The sequence below is a fragment of the Piliocolobus tephrosceles genome, chromosome 3 (assembly GCF_002776525.5).
Source record: "Piliocolobus tephrosceles isolate RC106 chromosome 3, ASM277652v3, whole genome shotgun sequence".
Lineage (NCBI taxonomy): Eukaryota > Metazoa > Chordata > Mammalia > Primates > Cercopithecidae > Piliocolobus > Piliocolobus tephrosceles.
Window position 1 is genome coordinate 159,969,308 of NC_045436.1, and position 18,500 is coordinate 159,987,807.

At 42.3% G+C, this 18,500-nt stretch overlaps 1 protein-coding gene across 1 annotated transcript in view; it reads left to right on the top strand.

Annotated features, from left to right (window-relative positions):
* SEL1L3 (SEL1L family member 3) overlaps nt 1-18,500 on the top strand; it is a 113,146-nt gene that overhangs the window by 19,946 nt on the left and 74,700 nt on the right. The window contains exons 3-6 of the mRNA XM_026456093.1: nt 8,005-8,131; nt 9,762-9,883; nt 10,222-10,337; nt 13,140-13,198. Coding sequence (XP_026311878.1) covers nt 8,005-8,131; nt 9,762-9,883; nt 10,222-10,337; nt 13,140-13,198 — 424 coding nt within the window. The remainder of the gene's footprint in view (nt 1-8,004; nt 8,132-9,761; nt 9,884-10,221; nt 10,338-13,139; nt 13,199-18,500) is intronic.

An 18,500-nucleotide genomic window follows, 5' to 3' on the forward strand; every position in this document is an offset into this window, starting at 1 on the left:
AGTTTTGCCCATCGTACCCTCTTGACCCCCCACCAGCAGCCAGTGCAAGCTGATCACATCACTCCCTGATTAAACCCCCAGTTCCTCCCATTGCCAACTGATCCCAGTTAAGATCAACCCATGCCCCTTACTCTGTGGGAATCTGTCCCTGTCCCCTTGCAGCCTCGTGTCCCACCATGCACACCCTTCCTGACTGCTTCCAGCAACAGGAGGCCGCCTTACTTCTCCTGGAGCATACCGAGTTCATTCTTACTTTGGGACATGTGTGTGACTGCTCCCTCCACCTAAGATGCTCTTCTCCCAGATCACCACATGGCCACTTCCTTACCTCACTCACCCCTCTGCTCCAATGCCATCTCCTCAAGATGGCTCCCCCAGCCACCTTATCTAAGACAGCAGGCCCACCCCCACCGCCGTGCCTGTTATTGTCCACCTTCATTTTCCTTCCTGGCCTGATCACCACTGGATGGTTTCAGTAAATATCTTTAGTTGCCTATGTGCCTATTGCCTGGTCCACACTGGAGCACAAGCTCCACGAGGCCGGGGAACTTGTTTGCTTTGTTCTGATGCTGAGCATAGAGCCCTGCACTCATGACTATTTGTTGCTTGAATGAATGCTCTTAGCCAAGGGGGAAGAACAGTTTGTGAACGTCACACATTGATACCCTTGCAGGGCTGTGTTGCCACATGAGGGAGTGTGTGGGGGTGGGGGTGGCTGTGCTCCTTCCCTAGGGCCACTGCACACACTCCGCAGCTTCCCAGACAAGCCCACCGGGGCTGTGCTAGTTAAGTCTGCAGGCTTCTCCTGTTCAGGGATTCTCCTTTGCAGCCACAGGTAAGCTCAGCTTCCCCTTTGTGGTTTAAGTCTTTGATTCCCCACCCCTATGTCTTTGCTAAAGCAGTTTCTTTCCCCTAGAATAGCTCCTGTTCCGCCCCGACTCCCCCAGCCTACGAAGCAACACCTCCCCCCACTGCCACTTTCCATGTCTGCTTGGCAAAATCATGCCCCTATTTCAACAACTGGCTCAAATTTCTAACACTTTTCTAGCCCCCACCCTGAAGTTTTGTTGAGTTTTTTTTAAATTTCCACAACCAGAAATTAACTTCCTAACTGCTGGCCATCAGAATGCTCTATTGGTACTGCTCCTATGACAGGTATCATGATTCATTCAATTAAACAAAGATTGAGCACCTATTATGGATCAATTTCTTTACTGAGTGTGAAGGCTCAAAGAGGAGGACAAAGCCACTTTCTTTAACGTGGCTACCAATAGTCACAGTCACTTACTGCTACTGAGCATTTGCTATGTGCCAGGCACTGTCAAAGTGCTTTATGTGGTTTACCTGGTTATCTAATTTTTTTTTTTTTTTTTTTTTTTGAGACAGGGTCTTGCTCTGTCATCCAGGCTGGAGTGCAGTGGCGCGATCTCAGCTCACTGCAACCTCTGCCTCCCGGGTTCATGCGATTCTCTTGCCTCAGCCTCCTGAGTAGTTAGTGTTATGGATGTGTGCCACCATGCCCAGCTAATTTTTGTATTTTCAGTAGAGACAGTGTTTCGCTATGTTGGCCAGACTGGTCTCAAACTCCTGTCCTCAAGTGATCCGCCTGCATTGGCCCCCAAAGTGCTGGGTGAACTGCAGTGTCTGGCCCATTGTTATTTAATTTAATTTGCCCAATATTCCACTGGGATATTTACCAAGGAGAAAACAGAAAACTGACTCAGAGAGATAGAGTAGCTTGTCTAAGTTTGCACAGCTATTAATGAAGATGCTGGGGTTTGAACCTGGGTGGTTTGGTTCCCAAACCCCACACTTAATTCATTAGGCTAAACTACCAGGTGATGTCATGAGCTATGTATTTATTTTAAGTCATTCATTCACTGAAAAACAGTTCCTGAGCAACCTGTATGTGTTAAGCACTTTGTGTGGCTTCTTCACAGAGGAGGTGACATTTTGACAGAGACTTGAAGGATGAGTAGAGTTTTGATGGATCATAAAGGAGGGGCCGGGCACAGTGGCTCATGCCTATAATCCCAGCACTTTGGGAGGCTGAGGCAGGCAGATCACTTGAGGCCAGGAGTTAGAGACCAGCATAGCCAACATGGTGAAATTCCATCTCTACTAAAAATACAAAAAATTAGCCAGGCATGGTGGCATGCATCTGTGGTTCCAGCTACTCGGGGGGCTGAGGTGGGAGAATTGCTTGAATTGGGGAGGTGGAGGCTGCAGTGAGCCAAAATGGTGTCACTGCTCTCCAGCCTGGGCAACAGAGCAAGACTCTGTCTCAAAAAGAAAAAAAAAAAGAGAGAGAAAAAAAAAAAAGGAATGAAGGGAAGAACATTCAGCTTTCAGGTAGAGGGGAAGGCATAAGCTATGGCGCACAAAGAAGAAAATTCCTGATGGAGAAATGGTGACAAGCCTTCGTTCTTTGACAGGAAAGGTAGCAATGAGGCTTCATCTCACAGGCTAGCTGTGTTGATTGGGGGTGGCTGCCTAGAACATGGTGTTGAGTAGGATTCTGAAGATGAGTCTGCACTTACTGAGAAAGAGTGCCATGTCCATCAGTTACTGTCCGCCACGGAGTGGAAATGTGGACTAGCAGCATGCTTGCTGTGGTTTATTTTCCAAGACACAATCTCAGGTGTGAGATGGGCAATTCAAGAAGTAAGACTAGATAAGCAGGTTAGGAACACTCTTGGAAGGTTCTTAAATGCCCTAATGTCTAGCTTTATGAACATTTCTCTGATCTTCCCTCTTAAATAAGAAACTCTGGGGCAACATGGTAGTTTTTTTCTTCTCCACTCTCTTTTCCTTTCACTAAAAATGCATTCTCATCTTCAGATCCAATGGACTGGAAGTATGATTTTTTTATAACAAAATTTCATTACAACAAAATGATTGAAAGTTAAGTCAAGTGTTAGAACCAGCCTTGACTTGTCTTTGTGAAAAAAATGGTTTATACAGCAGGACTATTCAAGTCAATGTCATGAGAGTACTTTTAGTAGTTATAAACTATATATTTGGCATTAAAAAAAAAAAACAGACCTAATTCCTTTTTTTCCAGTTAATCATGGTAGTCTGAATTTTTCAGTAATAACACTAATTAATGCCTAGCATCTGCATTCCCCTTTATGATTTTCAAAACACTTTTTTCATGCACATTGTCTCATTTAATCCTCATAATAGTTCAGTGGGAAAAATAGCGTTATTCTGAACCTTTCTTTAACAAAGAGGAAAACCGAGGCTCAGGGAGTTTGTTTAACTGGAGTCCAGACTTCCTGATTCTTTTGACTTTCCTATGCCGCCTCTCTGAAATATGCTAATACAGTCCTAACCCAGGTTCTAAATTAGAAAGAATACTTTTTTTAAAGTTGAATTTTTATCGATGTGAATCATCCTGTTTTCTTCACCCACTGGACTTTGTGTCTTTGAAGCGGATTGGGCAGCCTCGGAGGCCGAGGGTGGGGAGGCCTTGGGATGTAGCTGGCTCCTTCTATCTGCCTGCCCGGAAGTGCTCAGAGCTTTTGTTCTCTTCTTTCGTTGACAAAAAAGTAATACGTGTACACGGTAACAATAAAAAAAAATGTAAATAGTGTGAAAAGGTTTAGGGGAACTAGTAAGTTTCCACACCCCTCCCCCTTGAATCTTCTGGTTCTTTTCCCAGAAGTAAATCCATTAGCAACAGTTTCTTGTGTCTCCTTCTAGAAATGTTCTCTGCACATACAAGCGTTAAGTTGTGTCCCGTTCTCTTCCTGCACAAATGAGAGGATTCTAGAAACGGACCTGCGCTCGTTAACAATACAGTAGATTTTTCTGTACCAGGACATGCTGCCGACCTCATTCTTTTCAGCAGCTCCTTAGCGTTGCATCGCCTGACAGACCATAATTTATTTAACCCGTCTTTTGCTGATGGTCATGCTGTTGCTTTTAGCCACAAGGCTTCACTGAACATCCTTGTACACGTATCTTTGTGCACATTTATAAGCTTGTTTGGAGGATAAATTACTAGGAGTAGAACTGGTTTTATTCTTAAGATTCCTGTCATCAAATGTTCCACAGACTTCCTTAGGAACCTGCCTCACTGCCTGGTATCCTTTCTGGAGGAAGTTCTGACCTAAATCATATCTGCTAGAAAATCGAGTTTTTATTCTCAGGCTTTGGCTTTAAAGAAAATTAAACACCTTATTGGCCACTGGCTTTTGAATGTCTTGTGTTTGGAAGGCATTACTGAGCTGCCTGTGCTCTGGCTTTATTTCTCCAGGTTGAGAAGTCTTCGCTTCTTTCCCCGCAGATTCTGCTTACAGACTGGTAGTCATTGTGATTCCTTGCATTGAGACCATCTTCAGCTTCTCCAAGGGTGGGCTGATGATCTCAGTGGCTTCATTGCTGTGTGTTTGAAGCACATCTGGAGTGGGGTTTTGTTGCGTGGAAGTGTTACCTTTTCCCGAGCAAGGAATCCGTGTCAGAGTTCTGATCACTCAGCTAAATTAGGGAATGGGCTACATAGTCGTCCCTTAAGCCCACCTGACCCGGGGATGAGATTGAAAATATTAACAATCAATGAGGGTGGGGGACCTCGGTGAACCCCAGTGGGTGCTAGCCTTAGTGCTGAAGCCAGCTCCATAGGCTGCTGCTGGGCCAGGCTCTAACTTGAAGGAGGGGCCAGGGTGGGTGGTGGGGCCTTGGAGGTTCCAGGTGACATCAAGTATCAAACCACAATAGAAATGTTTCAGTGTTTGAGCAACCAGTATATCCGCACAGGGGCACACCCACTGAATATCCGCCAAGGTTCTCTCTGGGAGGACTTTTGAGAAGAAAAGCCCATTGGTTTGCAGTGGGGAAGCCAGGTTTGAGTCATATCAGGGCTTCTTACCAGCTATGAAGTCTTCAATAAGACACTCAATACTTTTCATGTCTCCAAACGAAAGGGTTTGCACCATATAATATCTGTTGTCTCTTCTTGCTCTAAAATTTGAGGCAATAATACAAACAAAACAGCCAAGTGTTCCTAACATCAACTGTTTTCCTGGCATTCTACATTTATGTCTTAATTATGTCTTTTTTTGTTTGTTTGTTTAACCTAAGCTCTTCATGCAAAATAAGCTAAAGAAATGAATTTGGGGAAAGGATTTGAAAGAAGAAAGGTCATTATCTGGCTTACGCAGTGTGATGCACATTATAGAACTGTGAACAGTACTAGGAGGAAGGGAGACAGGTTCAAATCCTGACCTGGCCACACCTATATTCATTCATTCATCAAATATTTATGGGGTCTTTATCAAGTACTGCACACTGTTCTAGGCTCTGGGGATGGAATAGTGAATAAGTAAAGCCCCTGCTTTAATGAGTACATTCTAGAGGCAAGCAGTAAACTTCTTTGGACCTAAGTTTTCCTACCTGTTAATTATTTAGTGGTGGATGGCACTGGTACTGTTTCTCCGCATTCCACTGCCCATGACAAGACATCGCTAGTCAATTATAGCATTGCATGCAGCCCTAATCAGTTATTAGACAATAGACCTATATGTTATCCTGGGATAAATAACATATCCTTTATGTTATTCAGATGAATTTTAAAGTCTTCTCCAGCTCCGAAATTCATTCCTGTTCATTACTTCTAATTGTAATCGAAAGACAGTATCATACTGAGGGCAAACTGCCTAGGACCCCAGATTATACAGGTAGTGAAGCTACAGATTTGAAAGAAAACTACCATTACTTTGGTTTTGTTGGGTACAAATAGTATGTGTTGGGTACAAATAGTATTGTAAAATTATTTTAGATCTTTGGGTCTGAGCTTTTTCCTTCATAATCTATTGTGGCCAGTTCTCCCATTTGACCTGCTTTATTTTGGTATTTGGACAGGGGAGAGCTCATTGTCATTCACTTTTAACTCTTTCCACTTTAGAAACCTCCTTTATGAAGCTTCTTTATATTGAAGTCAGGTTGGGCAGAACTGAATCCCATTTGTTTTGACAAATGTTTCCACTGCACACTAGATCACTCAACAGCCATCACCAGCAGAAGGCTTCCTAGGGGTCTAACGTGGCCATCTGGTCTCTTCTGCTCCACTCAACATAGTGGAAGCCAAACCAAAGTTGAGCTGATGTCAACTTCCTTGGTGAATTTTTCCTTCAGATTCCAAAGAAAACCTTTGCAGTACTTCCATTTCTCACCCCTCTCACCACCCCCATAATAGACCTGCAAGTCCAGTTGGCCCAAATTGAGCTCATATTGAAAAAACAAAGGTTTTAAGTACTTCTGTTGAAACTGATAACTCCACACTTTTGGATTTCCAAATGCATCTCTACCTGTAACAAAGCATGTAGATTTGTGACTACTGGGGAGAAATTGGCTTATTTAATCCTATTAAATATATACACAAGGGCCTGAGATTCTAAAAACTGCTCTTGCAATTTCCAAATTGTTGTAAACCAGAGGTACCTCTCTATATAATAAAGCTTTTTATTTCCTTTGGGGAATGAGAGCTGTGATGTCCAGCATCCTAGGCTGAAGCCTCCAAAATTTGTGCCAATATTAGTATTTGGTGAATTGCACGTAAATCAACTCTTCTCTCTCCAAGAAACCCAGGAAAATAGACTGTTTCCACCATTTAATCATGAATGTCTAAACTAAGGAGCATTTTAAGCAGAAGAAAAGTATCCTTTTCTTTCTTTTTTTTTTTTTTTTTTTTTGAGACGGAGTCTTGCTCTGTCGCCCAGTTTGGAATGCAGGGGTGCCATCTCAGCTCACAACAACCTCCGCCTTCCGGATTCAAGCAATTCTCTTGCTTCAGCCTCCCGAGTAGCTGGGATTACAAGCACACACTCCCATGGCCTGCTAATTTTTTTTGTATTTTTAGTAGAGATAGGGTTTCACCATGTTGACCAGGCTGATCTCGAACTCCTGACATCAAGTGATCCGCCCACCTAGGCCTCCCAAAGTGCTGAAATTACAAGTGTGAGCCACCATGCCCAACCAAGAAAAGTATTCTTATACCTAGGTTGAGTTAAGTGGATTCTCTTTTCTTTAGTTGGGGAGAATATGGAAAACCAAAAATTCATACTTAGGCTTGCTGAAAGCGGGTAGGTATTAAGTATAGATGAAATAACTCAGTTCCCCCGTTAAGATTTGTTATGAACATCTCTGTGGTTTTTGGGTTATGGAGAAGAATTCTTTTGTGTTTGTGAAATAAAATGGAAGACTTTCCAATGTTAAAGTATATGTAGGGTAGTATGTTGAATTTTCTGTGGAAAGTTTGCACAGAAGAAAAAAAAACTGCAATTTTAAGAGTATGGATTCTGAAACCAAAGAGCTTGAGTTCGAATGCCAACTCCATCTCTTATTTAACCCTCTCTGATGCTGTTTTTAATCTGTTAAATGGGGATAATAAAAGAACCTATTTCATAGTTTGTTGTGAAATGAAGTGAGATTATCCCTGAATTGTGTTTAGCATATTGCCGGTGTATACTAAATATTAGTTACTGTTTTGGCAACCATGCCTCTGTTTTCTCATCTGTAGACTGGGGATAATAATGAAAATTAAATGAACAAATTTATGTAGCATGTTTACAGAAATGTCAGGACCATAGTGAGAACTACGAAAGTGTTAACTTACTGCTATAACACAAATTCAGATGCTTTTCTTAGCATTCAGAGGGCAGGATGTGAAATGATTATGAACACAGAAGCCTGAGTTCAAAACCTGAATTGTGGTTCTATCACTTATTAACTTTGTGAACTTAGCCTCGGGCTTTGCGTCTGCAGAATGGAACTAATAATAGAATCTACTTCACGGAGTTGTTATGAAAAGTAATTGACATGGTCTCTGTAAAGTGCTTAGCATGGTGCTTGGCGTATATTCAACAGATGTTTGCTGGTATTTTTAGGGTATCTCACTTAAATGTTTGATTGGAGCTCAGCAGAGGCTTTCAGGATGAATGCGATTTGGGAAGGAATGTTTTTCTGGATGTAATTGAAAGGGAGCCGTTTTGCTGTTTGCAGATGTGGTTGCCCTGCTTGGCTTTCCTTATGCCTCCAGTGGAGAAAACACAGGCATTGTCAAGAAGTTCCCGAGGTTTCAAAACCGAGAGCTGGAGGCCACTCGACGCCAGCGGATGGATTACCCAGTGTAAGGATGGGTAGTAGAAGGGAGCTGGTTGGGAAGTGCTTGTTTTATTTGAGGACCAGGGCAGGCTAGTGGAAGAACTCCTTAGGACAACACACCACGGTAAGGTGTTTTGCAAAAATGTTGAGATCTCCGTGGCTTAGACAGAATTGGTGGACCTGAAAACCTCAAATGAGTCTTGAATTATCTTTGCATTTAACAATCCTCAATTTGCCTTAGCCTCCTTCCATGACATGAGTAGACAGCAAGGTGTTGAAGCCTGAGGCCCTGCAAGGTCTCAGGTGCAGCCAGCCAAAGCCAGCACAGATTGCAGCCTTGGCTTTGCCTTTCTGTCGTGGAAGATTGGACGAGCTGTTTGAAATCTCACAACTTCTGATCTCCTCCATTGATTTCAGCCAGACCCAGATATATGTATTTTTTTTTTTCCTGCTGCTGAATTGAAGATGCTGAAAATGGTTCCTGGTTCACCTCAGACCAGATGGATTTAGCAGAGTGATTTAATTCTTCCCATGCTGCTGGCTGTAGAAAGATCTTGAGTCACTTTACCGAGCGTATGTTCTTGCTAAGCTTCCTTGTAATAACTTATCTTCATGAGCTTGCTCAGCTGGGTGGGTCAGGAGGGAGCTGTGTGGCACCATCTGTTTGCATATCATACCACTGATTTTGAGGCCAGATTATAAAGACCAGAAAGGAATTCTTTGTGTGTATCTGCAAAGAACCTGGGGCCACTGTCACTTTAACCCAAACTGTAAATTGGTTACTGGGGTAAATGAAGAGGAATCAATGCATTCATTTTGACCTCGATCCATGTTTCACATACAAAATGCAATCATTCCCACTTCCTCGTCTTTGAACAACTGGTCAGTAGCACTGTGTGTGGTGTCAAGGGGTGCTCAGCAAGTCTTTTCTGACTGATTGATGGATCACATATCTTGGCTAAATGTGTCCTAGTTAAGTTGGCTACTGTTATTTTATCCTCACTCCACAAGTCACAGATGTACCATATGTTTTTCGACTAAAATAGCCCCAGTCCAGGAATGGGATAATTAGATTAATTGTTCTGTATCGGTCAGCCAGGACCGTGATACTGAATAACCTAATCTGAGCATGAAAATAGCATATATGTGTCCCTGTTATCTCATAGTGATGCCATTCATAGATGATTACATTTTTCTACCTTAAGGCTTTTATCCGTGAAAGGAACAAAATTGCTTAAAAGGCTCTAATTATGTTTTTTCTTTAAATCATAGAAATTAAAATAGCTTCTTATCAAATCACCTCTTATTAAAATCCAGATTTTTAAAATCTATGTCTGACTTTGTAAGCCTTAATCAAGAATTCAAATAGGAGGCATGTGAGATTCTCAAAGAGGCACAGAAACAGAGTTTTTGGTGCAAGGTAGAAAGTCTGCCAGTTTTGTACAATGAAGCTTAACTCCTGTCTTTTGCAGTTACTATAACTACCTTCTTTGTTTCAAAAATCAAGCTTTGCAAGCTGATCTCCCATGATGAACGCGAAGGCAAATTCATCCCTTCATTGGAAAGAAAGCAATTTACTTGGTCATTGTTAACCATAATTACCTGTTCTTGGATGATATCAATCTGCAGAATTTTTTTCCCCCTCACTCTTATAGGTTTACTGTTTCATTGTGGCTTTATTTACTCCATTATTGCAAGGCCAACCTCTGTGGGATTCTGTACTTTGTCGACTCTAATGAGATGTATGGCACACCTTCTGTATTTCTTACGGAAGAGGGTGAGTATAAAACAGAACCTTTAAAACGATATTGTAATTTTTTGAAGCTCTACCTAGTGACAGATATGTCTGTCTAGAATAAGGAAGATACTGTCAACGTGGCAGCCCAGCAAGAGCAATGGCTTCCAAATGTGGGCTTCAGATGTAACTGATTTTCCCGGAAGCTTAAACCCAATGTCTTATTTACAAAGAAATACATTTATAAACGCGCGTTTGGGTTTTGCTTTGTTTTGGGGGAGTCTTGTAGTTTCTTGGGACAGTTGTTGAAAAGGTCTAGCTACTTCATTCACTCTTAGATATTTTTTGGTCATTTTCATGTGCTCAAATTTTCCTTTTAGGCTACTTGCATATTCAGATGCATCTTGTCAAAGGGGAAGACCTTGCTGTAAAAACTAAATTCATCGTACCTTTGAAGGAGTGGTTTCGACTGGATATCTCTTTTAACGGAGGCCAGGTATCTGTATGCATGCTTCATCACACGCCATACGAGCATTTTCGCTTAAAGTTAAGCATTACCATAAAGCCGGGGAGCAACAAAATCTGCAAAAGCAAATTTGTGGTAAATGATAGACTCTTTACAACTACACACTTGCTAAATCAAAGTTTTATAGATGGAAGTTTAAATCATAAGAATCCCATCCCATTTAATTAACTTTTAAAGTGCTGCTTTTGACTGTAGGGTGAATGAATAAAGCATATAGGCAGCTCTATAGCCTTAGTGATCTGAGCAATTCAGTCCTTTTCTCCTGGGGAGATAGGCTTTGTGGAGATAAATGTTAAAACAATAATTGGCCATGTTTATATAGTGTTATCAGATCTACAACATTTTTTTAAGGAAATGGATTGGTTAGTTCAGCCAAGAAATGATTTGACTGCTTTTGGCAAGTGAAGCAATTGCTTATGTTTGGCATTAAACAGATCATAATAACCGACACACATGAGTGATAATTCAGGTGGGATGGAGGGTGTTTATCTACTTTGTAGTATAAAACGTTGTACGTAACTGCTTCAAACTCTCATAACATGAATTTTATGGATGATGGCAAATCTCTTGTTCTAATTGAAGACAGTTCTATTTCTCAATATACGCAGTGCCGGTTGGCCACCTTTTCCTGGTTGCTTTGTTTTCTCATCAGCTTTTCCTATTGATCTGTGATTTTCCTGTAACAAAAGTGGAAGAGGCATTTTGTTTGTCTTGTGGATGAGATGATGCGCAGTCTTCCCTTGGTGTTTAGGTTGATCACATTTCCTTTTTTTTCTGTAAGAGAAAAGAAATCAGGTCAGTCCTTGCTGCTTTCCTGAGAAGAGTCTGTAAAATGTGAACTGGGATTCTTGGTATGTGTGTTTGTTTACTTACAAATTTTTGGTGACATAGCGGTGGTCCACATTTTAGCTTCCTAGCTATGTGAGAATTATGGTGGCCATAATAGCCTGGTTGCTGCTTTCTCTTATGGAGAAGGTCAGCTCAGTGCTGTTGTCCCTGAGACAAGTATCAAATCATCAGAGCAGATTCACAGAACTTATTTTGCACCTGCTGTATGCCAGGCACTATGCTTGAGTTGCTTGTAGACTATTTATGGAAGTAACATTAAGGAGGTAAAGGACTGTTATAAAGTGAGCTTAATTGCCAGATGATAGCTGGTTGCGGTGGCTCGCGCCTGTAATCCCAGCACTTTGGGAGGCTGATGTGGGTGGGTCACCTGAGGTCAGGAGACCAGCCTGCAAACATGGTGAAATCCTGTCTCTAGTAAAAATACAAAAAGTAACTGGGCGTGGTGTGTGTGCCTATAATCGCACCTACTCGGGAGGCTGAGGCAGGAGACTTGTTTGAACCCGGGAGGCGGAGGTTGCAGTGAGCCGAGATGGCGCCACTGCACTCTAGCCTGGGTAACAGAGTGAGACTCTGTCTCGATAATAATAATAATAATTTAAAAATAATTAATTGCCAGATGATTTGTATTGATTCCTAGAAGGGAGATGGCATTTTATGCTGGGATGCTTAGGGAAGGTGTCACGAGAAGATTTCTCTGGTTGGACAGGATTTAGATGGAGAAGGGAGAAGAGGGTATTTCAGCATATTATTGGAGGTTAGCAGACAAACCAGTTTGACAAGAGTATAAATTTGTAGACTATAGAAAGCTAATGGAACGGAAAAATATGTCTTTAGGAGTAGAATGTGGAGAATCTTGGATATCAGGGAATTTAGACATCAACTTGCAAGGCACCATAGAAGATTTTTGAGCAGAAGATTAAAAGTAGTCCTTTAATGAAGGAGATAAATTTAGTGGTGGAGTACATAGTTGAGTAAAGCAGGAGAGAAAGACCAGATAAGTGGGGGCAAAAAATTTTTTTTGGTGTGTGTAGACTTTAGCCCATTTGTCCTTCTTCTTCCTATTCTATTTGGTGTAATATACATAGGTCCCAAAGAACACATAATGCTTCCCACCCAAAATCCACCTCTGTGGTGGGACTACCATAGTCTGCCTTGACTGAATGTATAAATGACTTAAATGGTTGGTTTAGGCCAACAAGTGGCATGAGTCATTTTCTTTTCTGTACCAACATGTTATATGGCTGAACTGGGTTGGTTTCTGGTGGGTTAGTTGTCTTTCATATACCAAGTGTTCTACCCACGTCTTTGAGACGCACCCTAGCACTTACTACTCTGTGGTGGCACTAGCAGAGTCTAAGTGGCCCCTTGAGTCCAGAGGCTTATGTTGGAGTCCAAGACATGAGAAGAGTGCATAAGAGACAGCTAACAGCATTCATGACAAAAAATAGTGTCCCTGTTAAAATGAGAATGATGATTCCAAGTGCTTAGGGAAAGGGAGGTGGGAACAGCAGTGCGTGAAGAACATACACCACCAATCTTGTTTTCCCCCTAAGGCTCTCATGGAATCAGAGCAAGATTTTAAACACTGCTTGTAGTATCATACATATTTCCTTGTCTTTCTATACAATGAGCTTTTAAGGACAAATACATCAAATGAGCCTTTGGCTTGGAGTTTGGAAGTATCAGAAACTTGGTGGAAACTGCATTGTAGACATTTTTAACCACATCAAGTCACATTTGGGGAAGTTAAATGTATGAAATCTTAAAATATGCACAGGGCTAGCAAACTTAATTTTATTTTTGCAGAAACTGATCAGGTAAAAGACTCTCCAAGACATATTATGAGTAATTTACACCAAGGACTGTATAGGTAATGTAGGGTGATGAGGCATAACTGATTCTTGTGTATCTCTCCCATCATAGATAGTAGTAACCACTAGCATTGGACAGGATTTGAAAAGCTACCACAATCAGACCATTAGGTAAGTGCGATTTTTCTTTTTATTCAAGATTTGCCTGCATGCGGGTTAAGGAATCTTCATACTTTAGCCCTCAGCCCTGATGTTATTCCGCATCTCCTCACTCAGCTTTTCCAAGCATGGATTATTCTCTGCCCTGTAGCTAGTCTTTGTACTTTTTTTCCTACCATGCACAAACTCTTTCTGTTTCCCCCACAACCTTTTCTTCTAAGCAAGAAAAACTAGTCCTCTCTCCAGATCTTGTTGTAAATTCTTCCTTTCATGGCACTTTATAATTCTTTTTCTTTGAAAATTATCTTCTATGAAGGATTCTGAAAAATAAATCAAAGTATTAATGTTCCTTATTGAGAATGGTTGGTAACTTTGGCCTCATATAAGACGTAAAAGCAGACAGTCTTCATATTTATGTTTATAATCTGGATTTGAAATGTATGCAACTATTGATATTGGTGTCACTTTTCATCTTTATATAACCATTCTCTACAAGAGTTACAGAAGCTAAGAATTGAGTTTCTTGCCTGTGTTTCATAATTTTTTAATTTACTTCTACATCCACATATAATAGTGGATTTTATAGTGTCAGAACCATGGGGCAACCTTCATTAGGAATTCAGGATACCTTGCCATAAGTAGATAATATATGTATATAGGTGGTGCCTGACCCAATGATGATTTGATTTGCAATTTTTTGACTTTACAATGGGTTTATCAGGGTAATAAATGCATTTCGTACTAATGATACTTTCAACTTACAATGAGTTTATTAGGATGTAACCCCATTGTATGTCGAAGAACATCTGAAATTGAAGGCTTAAGAGCAAGTGTAGGCCAGGGGTGTTGGCTCACGCCTATAATCCCAGCACTTTGGGAGGCCAAGGCAGGTGGATCACTTGAGGCTACGAGTTTGAGACCAGCCTGGGCAACATGGCGAAACTCTGTCTCTACTAAAAATACAAAAATTAGCTGAGCATGGTGGCACATGCCTGTAACCCCAGCTACTCGGGTGGCTGAGGCACAAGAATGGCTTGAATCCGGGAAGCAGAGGTTGCAGTGAGCCGAGATGGCGCCACTGCATTCCAGCCTGGAGACAGAGCAAGACTCCGTCTTAAAATAAAAAATAAGCATAAAGATCAGAAATAAAAATTACCAATTTTGAATGTATAATTTTAAAAAATGTATCCGGACTTTTAGGCACTTTGTCTGGGATGAGGAGTGGTTTATTCGTTGAGTCTGTTATTTCACCGCAGCAGACAGAATGCTGCCTCTCCACACAGGCTGGGGATATGCAGGGTCCTGCACAACCCAGATTCTCTTGGATTCTGATTATTAAAGAAAGGGAAGCAAAGAGGGGCAGAGACAGAAATAGAGGGCCATATATGCTACTAAAAAAAAAAAAAAAAAAAAAACTCCTGGCCTGGCCGGGCATTTTACAGGTGGTTCACACCTGTAATCCCAGCACTTCGGGAGGCCGAGGTGGATGAATCACATGAGGCAAGGAGTTCAAGACCAGCCTGGCCAACATAGTGAAATTCCCATCTCTACTAAAAATTTAAAAAGTAGCCGGTCATGGTGGTGTGCACCTGTAATCCCAGCTACTTAAGGCTGAGGCACGAGAATTGCTTGAACCTGAGAGGTGGAGGTTGCAGTAAGCCAAGATCCCACCACAGCACTCTAGCCTAGGTGACAGATACTATGTCTTAACAAAAAAAAAAAGAAAATAAAAGATAAGAAAAGAAATACAGAATCTTGGACTTTGCTCCAGAGCTTCTAAATCAGAATCTGCATTAAAAAACTAAAAAAAAAAAAAACTGAAAAAAAATTAAAACAAAAATTCCTGTTTTCATTTAAGTCCGACTGATTTCTTTTAGGCTCTGGGCGCATAGAACAATTATTATTTTCATGGCTGGATTAAAGGATTAGAGTTTCATAGAAAGGCTAAAGAAGTGTTATTAGCCTGCAAAGAGAGGGTGCGGGTGGCTTAAGGACTGCATTGAAACATAGCAGCTGAGGCCTAGGGAGAGAGCACGTGTCTTCAAGAGCACCGAGGTAGATTCGGATCAGCCAGAAGGCGTTCAACACATAGGAGTGTTGTTATATAACTGGTGGCTGGGGGATCTTCTCCGAAAAGTTCAAGGACAGCGAAGCCTGGGAGCTGTCTTTGGAGAAACAGATGATCTGAGTCTGCTTGGGAGATCAAATCTCCATGTTCTGTGAAGTAGGCTCTGGCCAGAAATTAAAGGTTTTGGTTTCAGGACATGAAGTCTAAAATAAGAGCTTCCCCTCTCTCCCCTGAAACCCACGTCCAGCTCCAGGACATTTTCGACAACTGGTTGAATTTCATAGGCACCTTTTCGTTTCCTTTCCTTTTCAATCCTAGAGATCTAGAGGCTTATATGAGTGAATGGGAGACAGAGTGGCCACAAAATGATCCAGGGCTGGGCCCGGGGTGAGGCAAGTGAGCCTAAAACTTAAGGAGGTGCCAGAAAGCTCAGGGATTGCATTTGTTTATGGGCTGCCAGAACCTAGTGCCAAAACAAAGTAGCTTAAACAACAAAAATGTATTATCTCAGTTTTAGAGGGCGGAAGTCCAGGATCATAGGGCTGGCAGGGCTGTGCTCCCTGTGAAGGTGTGAGGGACAGATTTGCTCCCGGTCTCTCCTGGCTTCTGGTAGCTCCTTGGCTCATGGCAGCATAATTTCAGTCTTCACATGGCATCCTCCCCATGGGTGTGTCTGTGTCCAAATTTCCCTTTTTTATAAAGATGTCAGTCATATCGGGTTAGGGGCTCACCCTACTCCAGTATCATCTCAATTTAACTACTTACGTCTGCGATGACCCGATTTCCAAATAAGGTCACAATCTGAGGTGCTGGAGATTTGAACTTTGACATATGAATTTGGTGGGAGGAGGGGGCACACAATTTAACTCAACAGTAATCATGATAAATAACATATTAATACGATGTCTTTAAAAATCAAAATGAATGCAGAGAATCTGTGATGAACAAAATATTAAAATTTTGAGTAAAGACATAATAAACATAGACATAGAAGAATCAAAGGATCAAGACTGATTTTGGGGTACACGCCAACTCTACATCCCAACTGAAGCATTGAAACAATTTCTTAGTAAAACTGGCAGTACTCCGGCCTGGCACAGTGGCTCACGCCTGTAATCCCAGCACTTTGGGAGGCTGAGGCAGGCAGATCACTTAAGTCCAGGAGTTTGAGACCAGGCTGGGCAACGTGGTGAAACCCCGACTCTACTAAAAATACAAAAATTAGCCGGGCGTGGAGGAGGGCGCCTGTAATCCCAGCTACTCGGGAGGCTGAGGCGAAGGTTGCAGAGAGCCAAGATTGTACCACTGCACTCCAGCCTGGGCAACAGAGTGAGACCCTGCCACAAAACAAACAAACAAACAAAAAAAAAACAAAACAAAAAAACCAAAACAAATAAAAAAAGCTAGCCGTACTCAGACCCAGGAGTGCCCCTCCCCACCACCCCAGCTGCCCTGCCTGTACTCCTGAGACCTCCCCATCAGAGAAATAAGCAGAGGTAAAGCTAGGCCCAGAGTGAGCTGTCCAGAGTCCCCCGAGGGTTCCTGTGGTCAAGCATTTGGAATCTCATCCCTGCCAGGAACCCCACTTTCAGAGTGGGCCAAGCCAGCGAACTAAACATCAGGTATTTCCAGTTTACTGGTTATAGGTGTTCCTAGGCAAGGCTCTTACCCCTCCTTTTTATTTGTTCCTGTAACGTAAATATAATGATGGTTGTCCTACAAGGATAGTGTGAGAAGATCAGGAATTAAGTGCTTGGGATGGCAGTGCAACGCATAAATGAAAGGCTGCCAATAATACTCCATGACAGGTGACAGCTTCAGGCCTCTATAGTGTTAAATTCATTCACTCATTCAACATCTGTTCACAGAACACCTGTCACATGCCAGACACAGCACTCAACTCTGGGAATAAAATGATGAACACAAAGAATACAGACCCTGCCTTCATGGAGCTAAAATATCAAGCTGGGGAGACAAACAGAAAACAAATTCACAAATAAATTTAAATTTACAAGTTGTGGTGAGCGCTAGGAAGGAAATGGATAAGGTAGCTTGAGGAGAACAAGTGGGTCAGAATTTAGACCAGGCCTGCCAGGTGTGGTGGCTCATGCCTGTAATCCCAGCACTTTGGGAGGCCGAAGCAGGCGGATCACGAGGTCAAGAGATGGAGACCATCTGGCCAACATGGTGAAACCCCGTCTCTACTAAAAATACAAAAATTAGCTGGGTGTGGTGGTGCACGCCTGTAGTCCAGGCTACTCGGGAGGCTGAGGCAGGAGAATCGCTTGAACCCAGGAGGCAGAGGTTGCAGTGAGCCGAGATTGCGCCACTGCACTCCAGCCTGGCAACAGAGCAAGACTCTGTCTCCCCCACCCCCCAAAAAAAAAAAAAAAAAAAATTTAGACCAGGCCCTGAAGAAGTGACATGTAAGATGATGTAAGATGATGGTTACTCTATGGGGCATGGGGGCAGCCAATCTGAAGCTCTAAATTCTCCTACCACAGAAACTTCAAGCTGGAGCTATTTCCTAATTCTGAGTGAGGCCTGTTTCACTACATCGGTGATTCTTTCAGGCTACTGGTGCTCTGCGGTAATAAACCAGGGCACTCTCCCATGTCCAGATAAGAGTAAAGATATTTTGCCAGCATGTCTCAAGTTTTCAAAAGGGGCTGACTTAGGCTTTGGAAGAGTCTAGCTCAGCTTTTATGTCAGTGAAATTGATGACCATCAAACAGTGCACAGTACAAGGAATCTCTTGCAATCTTTGTGCAGACACTGAGAATTCTGCAGGAGAAAAATGCGAAGACATCGATGTACATGGAGACCAAGTTGGACAAATACCCTACTGCTTGATAATAATGACAATTTAAAAATTATGGTTCAGTGCCCTAGGGACCAAGTAATTTGTTTTTTGTTGAAAAGCTCAGTTAATATAAGGATCCATTAAAACAGATAACTCCCTTAAGCATTTTTTTCCAATTAAAACATATATATGTTTGGGAGGCCGAGACGGGCGGATCACGAGGTCAGGAGATCGAGACCATCCTGGCCAACACGGTGAAACTCCGTCTCTACTAAAAAAATACAAAAAACTAGCCGGGCAAGGTGGCGGGCGCCTGTAGTCCCAGCTACTCAGGAGGCTGAGGCAGGAGAATGGCCTAAACCCGGGAGGTGGAGTTTGCAGTGAGCTGATATCCGGCCACTGCACTCCAGCCTGGGCGACAGAGCAAGACTCCATCTCAAAAA